The sequence below is a fragment of the Varanus komodoensis genome, unplaced genomic scaffold, assembly GCF_004798865.1.
Source record: "Varanus komodoensis strain SLA01 unplaced genomic scaffold, ASM479886v1 scaffold76, whole genome shotgun sequence".
Taxonomy (NCBI): Eukaryota; Metazoa; Chordata; class Lepidosauria; order Squamata; family Varanidae; genus Varanus; species Varanus komodoensis.
The window spans coordinates 2,863,461-2,883,915 of record NW_025336429.1 but is presented as its reverse complement, the minus strand read 5'-3'; the positions used below and the strand labels follow the sequence as shown (position 1 = coordinate 2,883,915).

General features: G+C 49.2%; 1 protein-coding gene across 1 annotated transcript in view; it reads left to right on the top strand.

The window, feature by feature from the left end:
* The window catches only part of LOC123035108 (zinc finger protein 271-like), a 29,145-nt gene that overhangs the window by 5,976 nt on the left and 2,714 nt on the right, over positions 1–20,455 (top strand). Inside the window, exons 3-4 of the mRNA XM_044452990.1 lie at positions 3,257–3,368; positions 5,964–7,101. Of these exons, the coding sequence (XP_044308925.1) occupies positions 3,257–3,368; positions 5,964–7,101 (1,250 nt within the window). The remainder of the gene's footprint in view (positions 1–3,256; positions 3,369–5,963; positions 7,102–20,455) is intronic.

Genomic DNA, 20,455 nt, shown 5'->3' with positions numbered 1-20,455 from the left:
TTCCTTAGGGGAGGTGCCGATGTTACCGTCTGGTCACACATTGTTGGATGAGTTTCAGTTATTGTGGCCTGATGACATGGACAAGGTGCTTGGACGAGTATGTACCACCACCTCTGTGCTGGACCCCTGCCCATCGTGGCTACTATCCAAAGCCAAACATGGGGTGGGTTCCTGGATCCAGGAGGTCATCAACACCTCTCCGAAGGATGGCCGGGTGCCTGCCCCTCTAAAGGAGGCGATGGTCAGGCTGGTCCTAAAGAAGGCGTCCCTGGATCCAGAGATGGCAGCCATTTATAGACCGGTGGCCAACATCCTGTTTTTGGGCAAGGTGTTGGAGTGGGTGGTGGCGGGACAACTCCAAGCTCTCTTGGATGAGACTGATTATCTGGACCCATTTCAGTCTGGCTTCAGACCCGGGTACGGTACTGAATCTGCCTTGGTCACCCTGTACAATGACCTGTGCAGGGAGAAGGACAGGGGGAGTCCCTGTTGGTTCTCCTGGACCTCTCAGCGGCTTTCAATACCATCGACCACGGTATCCTCCTGGATAGGCTTGCGGGACTGGGGGTTGGAGGCACTGCTTTGCAGTGGTTCTGCTCCTATCTCAACGGCCGATTCCAGAAGGTGGTGCTGGGGGACTATGGCTCTGCGCCATGGCAGCTATGCCATGGAGTACCACAGGGGTCCATTCTGTCCCCTTTGCTGTTTAACATCTACATGAAACCGCTGGGACAGGTCATCAGGAGGTGTGGGCTGCGGAATCATCAGTAGGCTGATGATACCCAGCTTTACCTCTCTTTTTCAACCAATCCAGGTGAGGCAGTGGGTGTGCTGAACTGGTGCCTGGCTGAGGTAATGGGCTGGATGAGGGCCAATAAACTGAAGCTCAGTCCAGACAAGACAGAGGTCCTGCTGGCAGGTGGTTCGAACTCCTGGGTAGGTGACTTGGATCTTGTCCTGAATGGGGTTGCACTCCCTCTAAAGGACAGGGTCCGCAGCTTGGGAGTGCTCCTCGACCTGGAGCTGACTTTGGAAGCTCAAGTGTCGGCGGTGGCGAGGAGCGCTTTCCATCAGCTTCGGCTAATCCATCAGCTGCATCCCTACCTGGAGGACGACTGCCTAGCGACAGTGACGCATGCATTGGTTACTTCCTGGTTGGATTTCTGTAACGTGCTCTACGTGGGGCTGCCCTTGAAGACAGTCCGGATACTTCAGATGGTGCAAAATAGAGCAGCCAGGTTGCTGACGGGGACTGGGCGTTGTTTTCATATAACCCCAGTCCTCTACCAGCTTCACTGGCTTCCAATTGAAGTCCGGGCTCAATTCAAGGTGTTGGTAATCACTTATAAAGCCCTTAATGGCTTGGGACCCGGATCCCTAAAGGAACGCCTTCTTCCATATTTGCCCTCCCACCCCTTGAGATCAGCAGCAGAGGCCCTTCTCCGGGAGCCCTCCATGAAAGACATCAGGAGGCAAAGTACTCGGAGGAGGGCTTTCTCTGCGGTGGCGCCCCATCTGTGGAATGCGCTCCCCAGAGAGGTCCGCCTGGCGCCGTCGTTATTTGTTTTTCGGTGCCAGGCCAAGACCTTTTTATTCAAACAGTATTTTAATCATCTTTAATATTTACAGTTTTAATTGTGCAGCCAGTGTGTTTCCAAGTTTTAATTGTAATTGTAATTGTATTTGTTTTATTTATTTACTGTTGTGAGCTGTCCCGAGGCTGTGTAGCAATGGGGATGGCATATAAAAACTTTAAATACATACATACATACTAGATCACCCAGGAGAGCCCTTCTGTCTCACTCTGTTTCTGTGTTCTGTGTTTCTTTGGTTTGGAAATGGGAGTTACCCTGGACCACAGCAGCTCAGCTGGAGCGGCCTTGTCTCAGCAGGCAGCTCCCTCCCTGACAGAGCTGCACTGGCTGCCTCTGGCTGCCTCTTCCCTGCCCAGCCCGGTTTCAAGTCCTGCTTGAGAAAGCACCTTCCCCCTTACCAACTTGCCCAGCCACTGAGGTCATCAATGAGCCCGTTCTTGGTGTTTCCTTGTGGAGCTCTAGCCTCTGGAATGGAGGCTGCCCAGAGGAGGCCCTTCCAGGTGTTGGCCCCCTTTCTGTGCAGGTCCCTGACTCCGGGCCGTCCAGCCGGCAGCAGCATTTTACTGTTTTTGGCACCTCCCGAAAACACTGCGATGACTCCCTGAGCGAGCTATCTGAAGCTTTTGATTTTTTTCTCTGATTTATCTTTTATCGTTCCCTGCTCTGAGATCTCTGTACTGGAATACAGAGTGGTATATAAGCCTTGCAAATAAATACATAAAACATAGAAACATAGAAGATGTGTATGTCAGTGAGAAGGCGTGACTTAGAAGTATTGGACTTCCACGGGAGGTCGTTGAGGCCCCATCGGTGCGGGTGTTCAAGGATAGGCTGGGCGTGCACATGGTGGGCATGTCGTGAGCGGAGCCACTGGAGCCGGGGGTCAGACTAGATGGCCCGGGAGACCCCTTCTGACTCGCTCTCTTTCTATGTATTTTCCCTTCTGAGTTTTCTTTGTGCAAGGTGCTTTGTTCCTTGTGTCTTCTCCATGAAGAGTTTACACTTGGTGTGGTAGTTACTGCGACCTTTCCTGACTTGGGAAGTATCTCCTAATATTTTGGGCAACAACTGCTAAGCACTTCTGACCATTTGCCATTTTTGCTGGGACCAATGGGAACTGGAGTCAAGGAATATCTGGAGGGTACCAGGCTGGGGAAGGCCGGGTTAGGATTACTTTAGGACTAGGGAAACAAAGTCACCATCCGGCACAGATACAACGCGGAGGGGGAAATGTCAAGATCATACATGCCAATGTTTGCTTCTTGAAAGAAAGAAAGAAAGAAAGAAAGAAAGAAAGAAAGAAAGAAAGAAAGAAAGAAAGAAAGAAAGAAAGAAAGAAAGAAAGAAAGAAAATAGATTTTGCAATCTTGTCACTTGCATTCTTCTTGTCACTGTCACCAAGTTTGAACTGTTCTTCTCTCAGAGGTGCTGATGCAGAATTTGATTCTGGCATACTGATGCTTGGGAGAAAATCTTTCTCTTGCATGGGTGGGATTCCCAGCAAAGGAGCACCCCAGGAACGCTGCAGCCACAGTTTCCTGAATTGGCAAGAATTCTGTGGAATAAATGACATTTGCGGTTCTTTCCTGCTATAGCATTCTCTGTTTTCAGCAATGTCCCTGTTTCTTCTTTGCTGACTGGTATCTTCATTTCTGTTTCAGGCGTCAGCTAAAGAGGCAGGCCCTAATTTCTCTGGGGTTGAACAGGCTGTGTTGGACTGTGAACATAATCAGGCCTTCCCGGATGGTGATACTAGAGTTGCCAGCCCTCTAGGTAAAGACTTCCAGAGTTTCAAACATGGTGGTGTGCATGTTCTTTAAGATGGAGTGTACGATTCAGGTTGACCTGAAGTTTCTGGTGGGGCAGGTTGTCTGTCTATGGTACCTGGCAGGTTGTCTGCCAGGTACAGAGAGACAGAGCTAATTTGCAGTGGAAGCCTTATCACCAGCAGTTTTCCAGGGTGCCATGCAGGATTTTTTCCAGTCCTACCCGGAAGTACTGGCATTTGAAGCTGGGAATTTCCACATGCAAAGCAAGGGCTTTTCCACGGAGCTACAAGCCCTTTTCAATCTGAACTGTTTTCCGACTCCTGGTTGTAACAATGGTACGGTGAAAACATCTGATATTAATAGCTCAGAGAATGACTTGAAGTTCTGTGTAACAAATGCTTGGGCAAACCAAGGGAGTACTAGCTTTTTATTGGTGTCATGATAAAGTGGGTACCTTGCGCTGTCCGTGTGGGTTGCATTCCAGAATCTGGGTGACACCACAGAGAAAGCCCTGCTCTTCCATAGCCTCTGAGCTCACCTCCGGAGGTCGGGAACTATGGAGCAGAACTTCAGCAAAAGACTAACATAAGGGGATGTTTCCATAGCCCTCAGTTAATCTTAAAACAAGGAACAAATAAACAGATGGTTTTAGGGGAATATCTTATTACTCCAAGCCAAATTTGAATGTATCTTGGGACGCTCAACTGTCCTAAAACAAAGCTGTGTGGGTGGAATCAAAAGAAGGGCATTTAGCGTTTGCTTCCCTGAATCAATCTCTCTTTGGAAAATTGTGTGGGAGTGTTTTTACACCAGGCCTTTCCGCATTTATTCCTTGGAAAAATGTATATCTTTTTTGCTTCCAAGGAAGAAAACTGTATGATCCCCAAAGTCTTGCAGCCAGGATTCCAATTTCACAGATTTCAAGCTGAGTGAGATGGCAAAATGAAACTTGAATGATTAAGTGATTTTTAAATATCCTCGATTGCAAACACAGGTTTAGATCTGTAACAGCTGGATTTCTTAACAGGTAGATTTTTAAAATTACTTTTGCACCTGTAGCCTTTGCTCTCAACAGGTCCCTTCTGGAATCAAAAAGAAACACCCTTTTCGCTTGTTGCCAGGGCTGAGAAGCCTTCACAATCAGATTGTTCATCTTCTTTTGCGAATCTTTCTTTCTGTCATGGGAACATTCCTCTATTTATCATAGGAGGCAGACAATTAATGTTACTATTACATTGTATTTATGTCCCATCCCCCCCCCCCCCGTTACGAGGAACCCACAGTGGCTTACTTAGCTCCATGTTGTTCGCACAACAACACCCCTATGAGGTAGGTTAGGTTGAAGTCATCCAGTGGGCTTCATGGCCTGGTGGAGACTAGAATCCGGATCTCCTAGGTCCTCAGTCCAACTCTTGCACCTCCATACCACATCGGTTCTCTTTTTGCAAGCTTTTAGAATTACATGTTTAGCCATGTAGAAGATTCCAGTGCTCCCCTGAGAAGCCAGGGTGGGAAAGATGAGCTAAACACACAAAACCATCTGGCTAAATCTTTTCAGGATCTTTCCTTTTTTATTATCCTCAGATTAAGGTAATCAAGTACCCAGGAGCACACAGGGTGATTTTAAAAGGGATTAGACAAATTAGCAAAAGAGAAGGCTATCAATGCTGCTAGTCCTCATGGTCATAGGCTACTTCTAGTATTAGAGGCAGTTGCTGGGGAACATGGGTAGGAGAGTGCTGTTACACTCGTGAGCTGCTTGTGGCTTTCCCATTAGCCACTGTATGAACCCAGTTCTGGACTAGGTGGCTCTCTTGCAATGCTCTTAAAGAAAGAACTAGTCTTCATGATCGTAAGCTGGGGTGGCCAAACCGAGGCTCATGAGCCACATGCAGTTCTTTGAGTCTATTTTGCAGCTTGCAGAGGGGCTGAGAAAACCTATAGCATAGTAGGGCCCTATTCTCCTCCTGCACGGAGCCGGGCTGGGCCGGGACAGGCCTTATCAGATGAAGTACAGAACTGAAGCCAGCACTAGTGTGTGAAATCAGATTGCTTCCTCCACAGGCCCTGCTAGAGCTGAGGGGAGGACGGGGTCCCTGTCGAAGCTTCCAAAGCAATTTTGTCAAAAATCTTCAATGACTGACAGCCACGATGGAGGCTCAGAAGGCCTCTATTAGCAGTCACCAGCCTGATAATTGTAGCAATGTCTGTTTGGTCATCATAAATAATCATCAATTAATTATTCATAATTAACATGAATTAATATTTGTGTCTTGTGGCTCTCAAACCTCTGACGTTGACCATATGGGGCTCTTCTGTTGAGCAAGTTGGCAACCCCTGCCATAAGCTTTCCCCAGGATCAAAGCCCGAATGGCTACGTACACTAGTGACTGGGGAACATGGGCAAGAGAGTGCTATTGCCCTGGCGTCCTGCTTGATTCTCAGGGGTGGCAGGTTGGCCACTGTGTGAACAGAATGGTGGGCTGAATGGACCCATGGCCTCATCCAGCAGTGCTTTTCTAATGTTCTTCACTGCAGCAAGCTCAGATCAGAAAATGAGAGCCTGAGATGTCAGATTTATTCCCCTTTTCTCTTGCAGGTGAAGAGCTGATGAGCACGAATGAGGAGAGAGATCAGACGCATTGCTCTGTTGAAGAAGAAACAAACGGGGTGCCAGTGGGCAGCCCAGAAGAGGACAGTTTCCAATGTGACGGGTCTGAAGAAATTTCTAGAACATGGCAGGTCCCTGAAGAGCATCAAGGAAGTTCCCTGGAGGAGAAAGTAGGAAAAGCCACTCCTTGTGAGGGTGAGCTGCTCTTTGGAGAAACTGGAAGCCAACAAAGAATCTGCACGGTAAAGACGGAGGGTACTGGTGTGAGTGATGACAGCAGCTTTCCCGACAACTCGGAGATCATTGAATTTCAGGTGACCCACACAGGTGATATGCCATATAAATGCTTGGACTGTGGGAAGAGCTTCAATTACAGTACCAGCCTGGTCAGGCATCAGAGAATCCACACAGGAGAGAAACCATACAAGTGCTTAGACTGTGGGAAATGTTTCTGCCAAAGCTCGGGTCTCACAATTCATCAGAGAATCCATGCAGGGGAGAAAGCTTATCAGTGCTTGGACTGTGGGAAAAGTTTCCGGGTAAAGTCACACCTGATCCGACACTCCATAATCCACAAAGGGGACAAACCATACAAATGCGCTGAGTGTGGAGTCAGCTTCTGTGAAAGGTCAGAGCTTAGAATTCATCAAAGAATCCACACGGGAGAGAAGCCATACAATTGTGCTGACTGTGGGAAAAACTTTTGCCGGAAAGCAGATCTTACCCTCCATCAGAGAATTCACACAGGAGAGATGCCGTACACATGCTTGGAGTGTGGGAAAGGCTTCCGCTGGAGCTCAAACCTGATTACACATCAGAAAACCCACACAGGGGTGAAGCCTTTTGAGTGTGCTGAGTGCGGGAAGAGCTATTATTCCAACATGAGTCTTGTTAGACATCAGCGAGTCCACACTGGTGGTACCCCATATATATGCTCTGACTGTGGGAAAAGCTTCTGTGATAGCACCAGCCTTACCCGGCATCAGAAGATCCACACAGGAGAGAAGCCGTACATCTGTATGGACTGTGGGAAAAGCTTCAACCGGAACTCAAACCTCATTTCTCATCAGAGAACCCACACAGGCGCAAAGCCATTCCTGTGTGTTGACTGTGGGAAAAACTTCAGGTCTAAATCAGAACTTCACAGGCACTACACGGTCCATGTGGAAGAGAAAAATGAGAAGAGCTTGGCTGGTGCTGATGCAGAGGTTGCTGCACATGAGAAGATGAACAGCGAAGAGGAAGTTAGGGATGAATAGAGCTGGTTAGGGGATTCCACCTGCTCTTAGAATGTAATAAGATGCTCAGTGTATTCTAGCAGTCCATCCACTTTCACACTTTTCTTTGTAGCCTTCTACTCCTCCTTTGGGATACTGACTTCTCCCAATCAATCACTTCCAAATTCTGACAGCCCAGTGTCTTTAGGGGCTCCCTGGGCTAGAAACTGTGGCATTTGTGGCCACTAAAATCTGCTAAGACAAAACCTTTCCTTTTTTGTTACTTTGAAAACAAACTTTGGTGTGCTTCATAGATCAGGTGTCTCTGATCCTTTGCATGATATGAAATGTAAACCTCAAACTACTCTTTTTTTAATCTCTACTAATCTTTATTTTTGGCATTTTTGTTTAAGGCACTTAAAGAACAACATAATCCTTGCCAGGTCTGCTTGCTTCTGTACCTTGATATCAGAGCTTGTTCATTACTTAAGGGGTGGACACACTCTGGCCTGTTTAGGTTCTTGTACTACAAGTCCCATCATCCCTAACCTTGCTGATTGTAGCTGTGGGGGTTGTAGTCTCAAACCCACCTGAAGGCCTTACAAGTTCCCAAACCCTGAGATAAGCTTTGCTGCTAATCTCTCTACTCCTTCGAGATTCACATGGCAGATTCTTAATCACATCTCTATATATTTTTCTGGGGCCTTTAATACCATAAATGGCAAAAGGTTTGCAACTCATGTATCTATATATAAGAACAGTATATAGGAATGATATCTGGCTAATACTCTTCTAAATATTTAAATGTAGTTTTCCTTTTGAGGTATTCGGTAAGTTATTTGGAAACATTATGAAGGCACGAAAGGCAGAAATGTAATAATATCGTCTTATATTAAATTTTCTTTGCTGTTCGTTTTGAGAGGACAGTATTTCCTAACAGACTTCTGTAGATTTCTCTCAAGATTTGTGCATCCCCCCAAAAAAGGAATGTTCATTCCGTATTAGCTTTTGCATGGAATTTCGTAGGTGGCAACTTTTTTTTCTTTTTACAACTCCCCCCTTGCATCCCCTGAACACTTGACTGAGTAAAGATTGTTGAAAAGTTGTTTCTGATGTGATGTTCTCCTGTATGTATTGCAACATCCTGACCCAGGAGATGCAAGAGAAGAAAACCCCCATTGTAATTAGTTGTTCACTGGATTTCTGTCCTGTGCAACTGATCAATGCCATCAGAGCAATTTACAGCCAGGAAACCTGGAAGCAAAGCATTCATGCAGCCAAAACCTGATGATTTTCACAATATTGCAGAACTAACAGCAGACCTGTTGTTGCTGTTGATGATGATGATGGTGGTCCCCATGCGGACAACGGAGAGGCCAGGCGATTCAGCATCGACCTGGGAGGGAATCAATAGAATGCACTTAGAAAGAAGAAGCCAGGTAGAAGCGGATGGGAGGAAGGGCTGCTTTAAGTAGGCTGGTTTAGAGCCACACAGGGCATACTGCTTAAGCAGGGAAAGTTTCTACAGCTCCCAGCATTCCCCAGCTGGCTAGGGAATGCTGGGAGCGGCGGCCTTTTTTCTGCCAAAACATGCCTACAACTAGCACCCTGCAGGTGTTAAAGATTAAGACCAACACCAGAAACAGACAAGGGGCCAGTGCGATAAATGCAGAATTGGAATCACTGCTGAAAAGAATCGCTTTCAGTAAGCGGCCTTGCAGCTCTGTTCTGTATTATTACATTTATATCCCACCTTTAAGCAGCTTATATGGTCTTTTGCTCTTACTTTATCCTCGCAGCAACAGCCCTGTGGGGTAGATCGGACTGAGAGTGGGACGTGGGATGTCCTTGTGGGCTTCCCAGTGGGGCAGCTGGACGGCCCCTGTGGGAACACGACGAGGGACTCGATCCAATCCAGCACAGCTTTTCAGATGTTCAGCGCTCCATGCACGCCCCACCTTTGCACCTTTCAGAAGTGTTGATTACATCACATTTTCAAATGACACAGTATTGGGTTGAAGGCATAAGCAAAATTCAAAGTGCTGTTGGTAAGATGGGGTGCTGGTCTGAGAGCCACAGAATGACATTGAATAGGGACAGATGCCAAGTTCTGCTCATAGGAGAAGGGAAGTAAATGCACAGTCACAAGATGGAGGACACTTGGCTCGGCATTACAAGAGAGAAGGATCTTGGAATTGTTGTAGATCACAAGTTGAATTTGAGTCAAGAATGTGATGCGTCTGCAGAAAAGGCAGACACTATCTGTGAGGTACTGGTTCCCCTAAATTTGGCACTGGTTAGGCCTCATCTGGAGTACTGCAGCCAGTTCTGGGCACCACACTTCAAGAAAGAAGCAGACAAGCTGGAACAAGTTAGTGGGGCAACAGAGATGATCTGTGGACTGGAAACAAAGGACAGACAGACAGACAGATTTCATTGGTATGCTGCCCCATAGGCAGAGGCTTTCTGGGTAGTTCTCAGCTCAATCATAAAAATACAGGTTGAAATAACTGGGCATGTTTAGCCTGGGAAGGCCAGGATCTCTTCTTGATCATCACAGAGCGCAGGGCAAGGAATACCAGGCTCAAGTTCCAGGAACCAGATTCCAGCTAGAGATCAGAAAAACTTCCTGACTGTTAGAGCAGTACAAGCAATGGAACCCATGACCTGGGGAGATGGTGGGCTCTCCCACACTGGAGGCCTCCAAGATGCAACTGGACAGCCATCTGAAAGGGATGGTTTAACTGGGAGTCCCTATGCTGAGCAGAGGGTTGGACCCGATGGCCTTTGCCCCCCTTTCGACTTTACTATGGACTTCTTGAGGAAGCAGCGTGACACCCTTGGAAGCATAGCCAGAAGTGTAGATCGAGAGAGGTATTACTGCCGCTCTATAAAACTCTGGTGCGCTCGCAGCTGGAGTATTGTGTTCAGTTCTGGGCCCCTCATTACAAGAGGGATATAGCGAGGTTGGAATCAGTGCCGCGATGGGCCACTAGGATGGTGGCTGGTTTGCAGGGTAAGCCATGGGAGGAGAGACTGAGGGAACTGGGTCTCTTCAGCCTTGAGAGGAGGAGACTCAGAGGGGGCCTGTTAGTGACATACAGGTATGTGAAGGGGTGCCACACAGAGGTGGGCCATGACCCTTTCCCCCCCGCAGTGGAGGGCAGGACATGTTCCAATGGAGCAAAGCTCAGGGAACCAAGATTTAGGGTGGATGGCGGGAAGTATTTCCTGATGGTTAGGACCCCGAGGGTATGGAATGGGCTTCCACAGAACGTGGCTGAAACCCCATTGGTGCGGGTGTTCAAGGATAGGCTGGACATGCACATGGCAGGCATGTCATGAGCTGGAGCCGAGGGTCAGACTAGATGGCCGGGAGGCCCCTTCTGACTCGCTCTGTTTCTATGTTTCTAAGTCAGGTTGGGGAAGGCTTTCTGCCTGTCACTCTGGGTTGCCAATTTGCCAGGGAAACTGCTCTGCTCTGCTCTTGTGCCTTTAATACAGTCTTGATCTGCAGGTGGTTGAAAAGCTGGCTGTTGTTACCTGCCCAAGCGCAGGGTGCTGGGAGCAAGTTGGACCCTCATCTGTATGCAGAGGGACCGAGTTAGCAACCTTTGTATTGTTTTATTCGCATTTCTATTGTAGTGGCCGCCCAGAGAGTGTGATGCTAATAGGAGGCATTCAAACAAATAAATTAAACAATTCATTAGATACTAAACCTCACTACCGGGCAATTGTTCATGAAGAAGGAAAAGGGAGGAAAATCAGAATGCATGTGTAATTAGTCTGTGCCTTGCATGCATGCTTTTCTCCAGGAATAGAAGGGTTAACATCAGAGCTCGGATTCCTAGAGAAGCCCAGAAATTTGTGGAGGTTGGGGTGGGGGCCCCTATGGAAATACAAGGGTCTGTAACTTCCTGAGCAGCCCTCTTAGGGGAGGGTTTCCTTTTTTGCAAAGATTGCCCTAAGAAATGCAAAATGCGGCTCGCACAGCCGCAATGATGCCCAGCGGAGCTGCTGCCCTGCGCTGTGGAGAGGTAACCGGGTTTTATTTTCCGGATCTGGGAAGCGCCTGCTGGTAGGGTTTCTACTGGAGGCAGCCCGGGCTAACCCGTGGCAGCGAGAACAACAAAGAGTCTTGTGACACCTTGAAGATCGATGCACTGAATCCCACGCAAGCTTTCGTGGCGCACCGGCTGCTTGCGCTGATGCCAGAAGCGCTGACCACAAATGGGCATATTTTCACACGCGTGCAGAGAGCAAGGGGGAGTGGGTGGAGATGTCCGAAGGAACGGGAATGCCAAAAAATAAAACAATGAGGACTGTGCTTCTTGCCTTGCGGGGTTCGAAACACAGACCGAATTGCAATGGTGACTCTGTTAACTTATATACTGCATGATTTTAAAAACCATTTGATCCTGATTCAGCACAAGGCAAATAGAATCGAATGTCTTGATGCATTATTATTTTGCAATTTCCCCTTAGTGCCTTTGAAATTTACTCTGGAAATCTACATCTCTCTGTCCACACACACACGCACAACTGAGGAAACAGACAAAAGATGATGCCAGGATAAATGTAGTCGTCTTCTGGGTGCCACAACACTCTTTGTTGTTTTGCCTGCCACAGACTGAGACTCAATACCGCGGAAATGCTGCCGAAGGTCCTGGAACAGGGTGTGTGTGTGGGATATGGTTGTGGAAAGGACCAGTTGGCGACCTTTTGCTGAGCTGGCACTTTATTTCTTTCTGTCCTATAAACAGTGCTTTTGGATTTTATCCCCTGGCTGCTGACTCAGTGGATGCTTAGATCCACAGTTTTATCCAGCCCTTGAAATTACTCATTTTATCAGCCAAAACAAGAGAGCAAAGAGTTTGATGACATCTTAAAAACTAATCATCCAATCATCCAAAAACCATCATCCAACATGGTTGCTTGTCATGCATGGAGAATTATGGGAAGGAAGATGGAGCGGATGGTCGACTCCCCATTTCCTGAGCCCTCCAAAACATTTAGGGTGCTCTCCTATGTCCCCCAGGTAATCCTTTGAGCTCAGCGGGCATCCAAGGCACAGAACGAGGTGCACTTGTCTGCACCCCCAGCCCCCGTGCCCTGTGCTGCAGATTTTATCTATATTTTCAGCCATCTAGATCAAGCAGTAGCGGGGAAGAGGAGAGAGGACCGGGGCCTCGATAGGAATTGGCATTCACACATTCCTTTACCACCTCTCCAAGGCCCAGTTGCATCCCCAGAAAGCAGCTGGCGGGGTTCAGTGGGGCAGGGTAGGGATCGGTCTTTGGAGGACGGCTCCATGGTCGCAAGATTTCAGAACTGAGGCTCCAGATCAGTCTGGGCGGTCCCAGGCAACATCTGGAGGCCGTTGGTAGCTCCATCCTGGTTTCAGCTCCGTGTCTGAGCTGGGAGGAAGGGCTGAAACCCTGCAGGGACTTTGTGTGTCCTGGAAAAACTTTGTTTCTCTCTTCCCTGATCTCTGGAACGCAGCCCCCACCCCCTGCCGACTTTGGAGATCTGGAGGCTGAAGGGCGCGTGATTTGAATCTGAGCTCTGACCCCGAGCCCTTTTTAAAGCTTGGCACTGAGGCTCTGGATTTTCCTATGGGTACCTCAACAGCATCTGGCAGCCATATGATTGCGCTCTAAGTAATTTATTCTTGCGTAAGCTTTTATGGACTGTTGGCCACTTCTCCATGTTCAGGGGCTATTATGGAGCGATTCCGATTTTTTATACAAAGCTGGAGCCCTTGGCAAGTGGCTTGCCTTGTCAGAAAACGAGCAATGCACCCAAGAAACGGCATACAAGCACAAAAGGCCTGCCTGAACCCCAAATCCCGTCCATATGTTAGGCACAGCAAGTGCCTACTTCCATGGAACTCAGTGCGGAATTGCTTACGAGGAATTGCTGCAGAAAGAGGCCTTAATTCTGTACACACAGATGCATGCACTTCCCCACCCCGAAGGGGGGAAAACGGCCCACGGAAACTTGCACCAAACTTTTCCTTGCCTCATCACCAGATGCAGATGTCGGTTCTCCATCTGGTAAAGGTTCCTCTTATCTGTTTCGTTCCCATCCGAGTTCCCATCCAGGAAGGTGTTATGCTTGCTTGCGCCCTCACTTGTTTGCTTGCTCGTTCGCTCTCTCTCTCTCTCTCTCTCTCTCTCTCTCTCTCTCTTTCTGAGTGTGAAGGATGAGAAGTAAGGCTAGGAAAGGAGAGAAGAGGGGCAAATTGAGGTACTAGGAGGAGGAGGAGGAGGAAAGAATGAGCTAAAGGGATGAGTGAGCAGGAGAGAATGAGTCAGTATGTGGACTGGGAGGGGGATGAAACGATGCGGTAAAGAGGTTGTGGGAGAGAAAGAGCGAGGCTAGAAAGAAGGAGAAACAGCAAGGCCAAGGGGGTAGAGGGGAGACAAGCTGCAGGACGGAGACCCAGTATGGGGTAGCGCCTATGAAAGCAGGATGAGAGACTCAGGGGATCCGGGTTCGAGTCCCCAATCAGCTCACTGGATGACTTCGGGCCAGTCACGGACACTCAGCCTAAGCCAACCCCAACCCTAACCTACCTTGCAGGGTTGTTGTGAGTATTGGATCGAGCAAAGGGGGAATATTGTGTGAGTCACCTCGAGTGCCTTGGAAAAAAGGTGAGATATAAATATAATAAATAAGATGGGGACGAAGGAGAAACAGCAAGGTGGGAAGGGAAGAAACCAGCAAAGAGGTGGGAGTAGTAAAATAAGCTAGAGGGTGGCAATGTAAAAATCAGTAACTTTTAGAGGTACAATCAGGCCGTCATTGGCCAGAGAAAGGCCCTGCTTTCTGGAAGACAGGATGTGTGTCTCCCTGAAATGTAGCTGAAATTAAGCAGGTGCCATCGCAAGGAGGGCCAGTGACACTTGACCGATAACAGCAGCGCAACAAAGGTCAATTCGCACAACCTCCCCTCATCTCCAGAAAAGCAGCCGGTCCTCCCGCAGAGGCACATCGTGTGTGTGTCCCCCCCCCACCCCGCTTTCCCAGCATCTTCTTTCTGCTTTGGCATGCAGGCGAGAAAGAACACGCCTTTATAACTTTTACCTCTGTGCCCCAAACGAAAGTGTTAAATGTGTTATGTGCAGCCCTTTCATGATCAATGCAGAAAAAGGGCAAACTGAGGGCCGCTCGGTTTGTGCTGTACTGGAATGATTTACTGGCAGCCAATTATTCTCAAGAATAAATTTCTCAGAACCTCCATGTGAGTAATTTGGGCGGATGCACATCAGGACACAAACCGGTCCATTGGGACAACACTGGGAATGGGTGAAATAGATGGCGGAGCTGGTGGCTGGGAGTGCGGAAAGGGCAGACAAAAATCGAGCGAGAGCAGGAAGCGGTTTTCTCTTTCTCCTTCTGTTGGCCAAACAACGGATCAGTTCAGCCTGCTCTGGAACTAGACGGAGAACGTGGCACCCCAGGTTTTGCAAGCCCTTTTGTTGAAAATGAGCTGCTGAAGGGCGGGGGGGGGGCCTCGAGGGGAGAGCTTTGCAGGGGCTGTTTTAGGTGTACATGTGAGGGACCCTTGGGTTGTGTGATCTGGCAGCTTTCTTGTGTTTTATGTATCCCAGAATTCAGCTTCTGAACAAGTCGCAATGATGGGGTTCGAAGTGTAACATCGCCTGTTTCAATTTCTGCAATGTGCTATTTTCAGTCATAACCCTGCTCTTGATTTTTGGCAGGACAAAATGGCCGCTGAGCGGAGGGAGAGGCCCTCGGTGGCCACCCAGTTCCAATCCGAAGGGATGCTGTGCCGGGTGAAGGAGGAGCCGGATGAGGGGCCTTCCCACTGCTGGGGTTCTCCGGAGCTCGTGAAGGTGGTGTGTGTCCCCGAGGCAGGGTTCGGGTACCCACAAGCTTTGTGGGAAGATGGGGGTGCTTCCACGGAGGCATCGGCAGCCTCCCGCCGCTGGGACAGGAGGAAGACAGGCCTCAACGGAGATGCTGCACCAACGTATATTGGTCCAGATGGGGATGAAGCAGGCCCTCTGGCCTGTAAGAGCCTGGCCTGCCTCAGAGAATACAAGCCCGTCAAGGAAGAGGTCTGTCAGGAGCTCGCCCTCGAGATAGAGACCTGGCGGCAACGCTTCCGGGGCTTCCACTACGAGGAGGCCAAAGAGCCCCGGGAGGCGTGCCGGCTGCTTGGGGAACTCTGCTGGCAGTGGCTGAAGCCGGAGAGGCACGCCAAGGAGCGGATGCTGGAGCTGGTGGTTCTGGAGCAGTTCCTGGCCATCCTGCCCCCGGAGATGCAGAGCTGGGTCAAGGATGGCGATCCGGAGAACTGCTCCCAGGCGGTGGCCCTGGCTGAGGATTTCTTGCTGAGGCAGCAGGAGGCCCAGGAGAGACCCAAAAAGCAGGTGAGGCCCAGTTGCCTTTGAAGGAAGAAAGGGACCACAACTCCATGGTGGAGCGTCTCCAGTTGGGACTGGGAGAAATTCCTGCTCGAAACCCTGCCATGTGCAGTTCAAAACTTAGAAATGGTGGTTGTTGTGAGGATAAAATTGGAGGGGAATTACACAGGCCGCCTGGGCTTCCTTTGCAGAGGGAAAAAGGCAGGATATGAATGTGTTGTGGTAATAATTATGAGGCCTGTTGGGAAAATTCAGATAAATCCTGGTAGAAAAAGGTTGTTTATATGTGCTTTTGTGTTCTAAAATCAAACCTGCACCCCTTTCTCAGAAAGCACCCCAATTCCAAGCCAGGTTACAGTTTAGCCCTTGCTGCCACGTTAAGAAGTGGGACTTGGTGACTTCCCAAGAAGCTGCCAGGGCCACTGCTCTGCTGATCGCAAAAGCCAATAAGGCTGCCAGGGGAACAGCTTTGCAGTCACCCCCCTTTGCATGTCGGGACTCAGGATAATCCCTGTGCCTCTGTTCATCCCCTACACTCAAACACCATTGCACTGAGCCCCCTCTGCACACCCCTCCCCCTCTTCTGACTGCGGTCCCCTTATTTCGACTTCAACTGCCCAGCTGCTGGGCCCACGTGACTCAGAATCTATAAAACACTCTGTATATGTTCTGGAAGCTTAGAGTTGGGAGTAAGAACCACTACCCTGCTGTCCTAAGTAACTGCAGGGGGTCTGGGTGATCTTGCCCATAAAAACACTGGCGTTCAAAGCGATTCAATCTTCCCTGTGGGTCCTGGTCATTCATTCTCGCCTTAGTAAAGAGACTCTGACAGGCCACCTTGGGGATGCCTGGAAGGCTAGACTTGGACTTCTTCCTCCTGTTTGGGACCCCAGACAAATCTGGAGCCAAAAGTGGATGAGATCACCCCATCTTCCCCATTGCCACAAAATTTTCATTCTGCGTGTTCTCACTGTCTCTTCTCTCTCACTCTTTCCCATCACTTTTCCCCCTTGCTCAGCACTCAGCTGGAAAAGGGACAGATTGCTCTCCCCCGGTGTCTGGACTGATCATTTGCAAAGGGCTTTTGCAATGAGGCTGTGGGGTGCAAGCTGCCGACCCCTCTAGCAGAAGGACGTTAAAAGTCCAGCATCTACAGTTGCTAAATTGCCCCTTTGTGGTCGGCCATAGAATACCAGTTTTCGAGATCAAGAGTGGGCACACTTCACGCTTGTGGGATCTCACTGCTTTTTCAATTTGCAATCCACTCCACAAAGCCTACAACTTAATGATTTTATTATTAAGAATATAAAAGCATAAAGTCAAAGGAGTTCATTGACTCTTAGTTATACAACAAGCTTCCCTGTTTCTGTACTGCGGTTCCCAGTAGCTAACAAGAACTGACAGCAGTTTATGTCTTGCTATAATAGCAGCTTGTGTGATCTTGAAAGATCTGGACAGACTATGGAAGTGGGCAGGGGATAACAGGATGGCGTTCAATGTGGATAAGTGCAAGGTCTTGCACTTGGGGCATAGGAATGGGTGTCATAAGTACAGGTTAGGGGACAAGTGGCTGGGGAGCAGCACTTGTGAAAGGGACCTCGGGGTGCTGGTTGACTGCAGGCCAAACATGAGCCAGCAGTGTGATGTGGTGGCCAAGAGGGCAAACACCATCCTTGGATACATAGCCAGAAGCATGGCTTTGAGATCAAGAGAGGAATTACTGCCACTCTGTACAACTCTGTTGAGCCCACAGCTGGAGTATTGTGTTGAATTCTGGGCCCCTCATTACAAGAGGGATATAGCGAGGTTGGAATCAGTGCAGCGAAGGGCCACTAGGATGGTTGCTGGTTTGCAGGGTAAGCCATGGGAGGAGAGACTGAGGGAACTGGGTCTTTTCAGCCTTGAGAGGAGGAGACTCAGAGGGGATCTGTTAGTGACATACCTGGGCAGTTGATGTGTTCCAGGGCAGGATGCATTCCAATGTAGCAAAGCCCAGGAAACCAAGATTTAGGGTGGATGTCAGGAAGCACTTCCTGATGTTTAGCAATTAAAAATAGCAATTAAACCTTAAAATGTTGGGAAAATAAAAAGGTTTTAGCCTGGTGCCAAAAAGAATAAAGTGTCAGTGCCAGGCGAACCTCTCTGGGGAGCATGTTCTGTAACGGGTGCCACCACAGAGAAAGCCCTTCTCTGGGTAGCCCCTCTCCTAATCTCCTCCAAAGAGGGCTCCCAAAGAAGGACCTCCAACCCAGATCTTAGGGGGCAGGCAGGCACATAGGGAAGGAGATGCTCCTTCAGATATGCAGTCCCTAAACCATTTAACTGCCACTGAATGTCCTCAAAAGAACCATTGCCAAATTTTGAGAACCATTTCCCAGCCCCATTTATTTCAGCCCCTTTCTGCCTTCCAGCATCTGGCCAACGTTTGGATTTGGGAGATGCTGCAATCTGATTGAGAGTTAATCAGTGAGCCAAGAACGTTTCGAGCTGCAAAAATAGATTTTCTAAGCTGTCTGGGTGGTTCATGACATGGCAAAATATAATTTTAAAACTTTTAATGCAGCAAAATTTAAAACAGATTGGAACAGCTATTATCAACAGGATGCCCAGAACTTGGTAAAGAAGAAAACACCTTAACATTGGAAGCCTTATCAAGTGCCCAAGAGCAAAATCGTAACCCACTGCTGAAAGGCTGACAATATTGGTGCTGGAAGGGTCTCGCTGGGCAGAGCATTTCACAGTGAGGTGGCCACCACCAAAAAGGTCCTCCCCCTTCTCAACATCTCCTCAACTTCCCTGTGGAGCAGCTGCTCAGAGAGAGCCTCTCAGATCCCGCTTAACGACGTGTCTTTCCTGATGCTCTTATGTGGATTTTCCTGGCTATTTTCAGGTTCTAATCCACCCAGGACCCCTGAATTTCCCTGAAGCAGAATGGCCTCTGGACGTTGAACCCAAAGAGCTCTACAGAGAGCCCAAGCAAGAGGAGGAGGATGCTGAAGAAGCCGGCACTGTGGGTGAGGATTCCTTCGTGCTTGAGCTTGAGGGTGAATCGTAGGGCTGCGAGGGGCCAAGAAGCCCCTCAGGTCTGACCCCCAGCTCAGTGCAGGACTCCCAGTCGAACCAACTCTCTCGGAGGGCTTTCCAGCTGCCTCTGGAAGGCCTCCCATGTGAGCGAGCCCCCAACTTCCCCCAGAGTGTACTGCCCTAACACGCAGGAATTTTTTCCCGATCTCTAGCCAGAATCTGGTTCCTGTAACTTGAGCTCATTATTCCGTGTCCTGCACTGTGAGATGATCGAGAAGCGATCCTGGCCTTTCTCTTTGTGACAGCCTGTTCTGCTCATAGGACTTCGTTTCCAGTCCCCAAATCATCCTTGTTGCCCTCCTCTGACTCCGTTCCAGCCGACCTGCATCCTTCTTGAAGCACAGTGCCCAGAAGGGGACACAGTCCTCCCGACGAGGCCTAACCTGCGCTGAGTAGAGGGGAGCCAGGACTTCACGGGACTTGGAAGTGATCCTTCTATTAATGCAGTATTTGCCCTTTTTGCAGCCGCATCACATTGTTGACTCATATTCAGCTTGTGATCAGGCACCGTTCCAAAATCCTTCTCACTTACAGGATTGTTGAGCCAGGAATTCCCCACCTTGTACAGATGCATCTGGTTTCTTTTTCCTAGAACTTGGCATTTGTCCCTACTGAATTTTCATACTGTTGTTTTCAGCCCTGCACACCATTCTGTCAGGATCACCTTGAATCTTCTTTCTGTTTTTCAGGGTATTAGCTCTGCCACTGCAAATCTGATCCTTGTTCCCTGGACTTCCTCATGCAACTCATTAATAAAAATGTTGAAGAACCTGCTTACTCACAGCAGTGGTGCTGAGGAGGAGTGTGAAGACTCCCAGGCCTCTGGGTGTAGATCTGTTGTGACGAAGGAGGGAGGGCGAGATCCCACCCAACCTCCCTGCAGGGTAGACAAGGGCTTAATAAACAAGCAGGCCGCTACCACCCCTTGGTAGCCCACTGTGCCGTAAAGAAGGAGAACCTTGAGCCTAGTGGGCATGTCAGACTTCGACCTCCTCAGTCAGTCACCATGCTCACTGGGCAGACACCTTTTCTGGGCCGCCTTGGTTCTTGGTTTGAGGTGGATCTTTTTCTCATGATCACGAGAGCACTCAGCTTTGCTCTGTTCTGCTCCATGCGACAAAATCTCCTGGCAAGATCTGGGTTGCTTTTTCTGTCTCCCACACGCTTGTTTTCACCTTCCGCTCTGCAGCTCGCCAGCCCTGTTCTTGCAGGTCTTCTCCTGGCGGAGAGCTCCTGTATTCTCTTCACCACACCGGCTGCCTTACAGCAGACGAGGGGCTGGTCTTGTGACCCCCCCACCATCTCTGAAGTGTCCTCCTGTAGCCCAGATCACAGCAGCCAGCTGGCCATCGGAGCAAGCCACAAGCCGACCCCAAAGAGCCCCGAGTGAAAGCAAGGAGCGGCTGCAAAGAGAGAGACAGGCTGTTTGAGAAGAAGAGGCAGGGTAGGCCTCACTGAGCTGGCGGTGGCCCTCAGACCTTGGCAGGAACATGACCAGAGCGGGCTGTAGCCTCTGCGACTCCTCCTCCTCCTCACCGGCATTGCTGTGAGCAAGCAGGTTGCGATGGTGAAGAGGGGTAGGGATAAGCAGTTTCTAGCGTGCTGGTTGGTGCCCTTGGTCACAGCCTTAAGCTGGAGTACGGGAAGAGGTGGCAGACACAACCGAACTAGGCCTTCCAGGGTGCGATGCAATGTCCAAGTTGCACAACAGGAGGAATGCCACAATTGCTAGCAGTGTGAGGACTAAATTCAATTTCTGGAGGGAGCAAAGGGGCTGCATGCT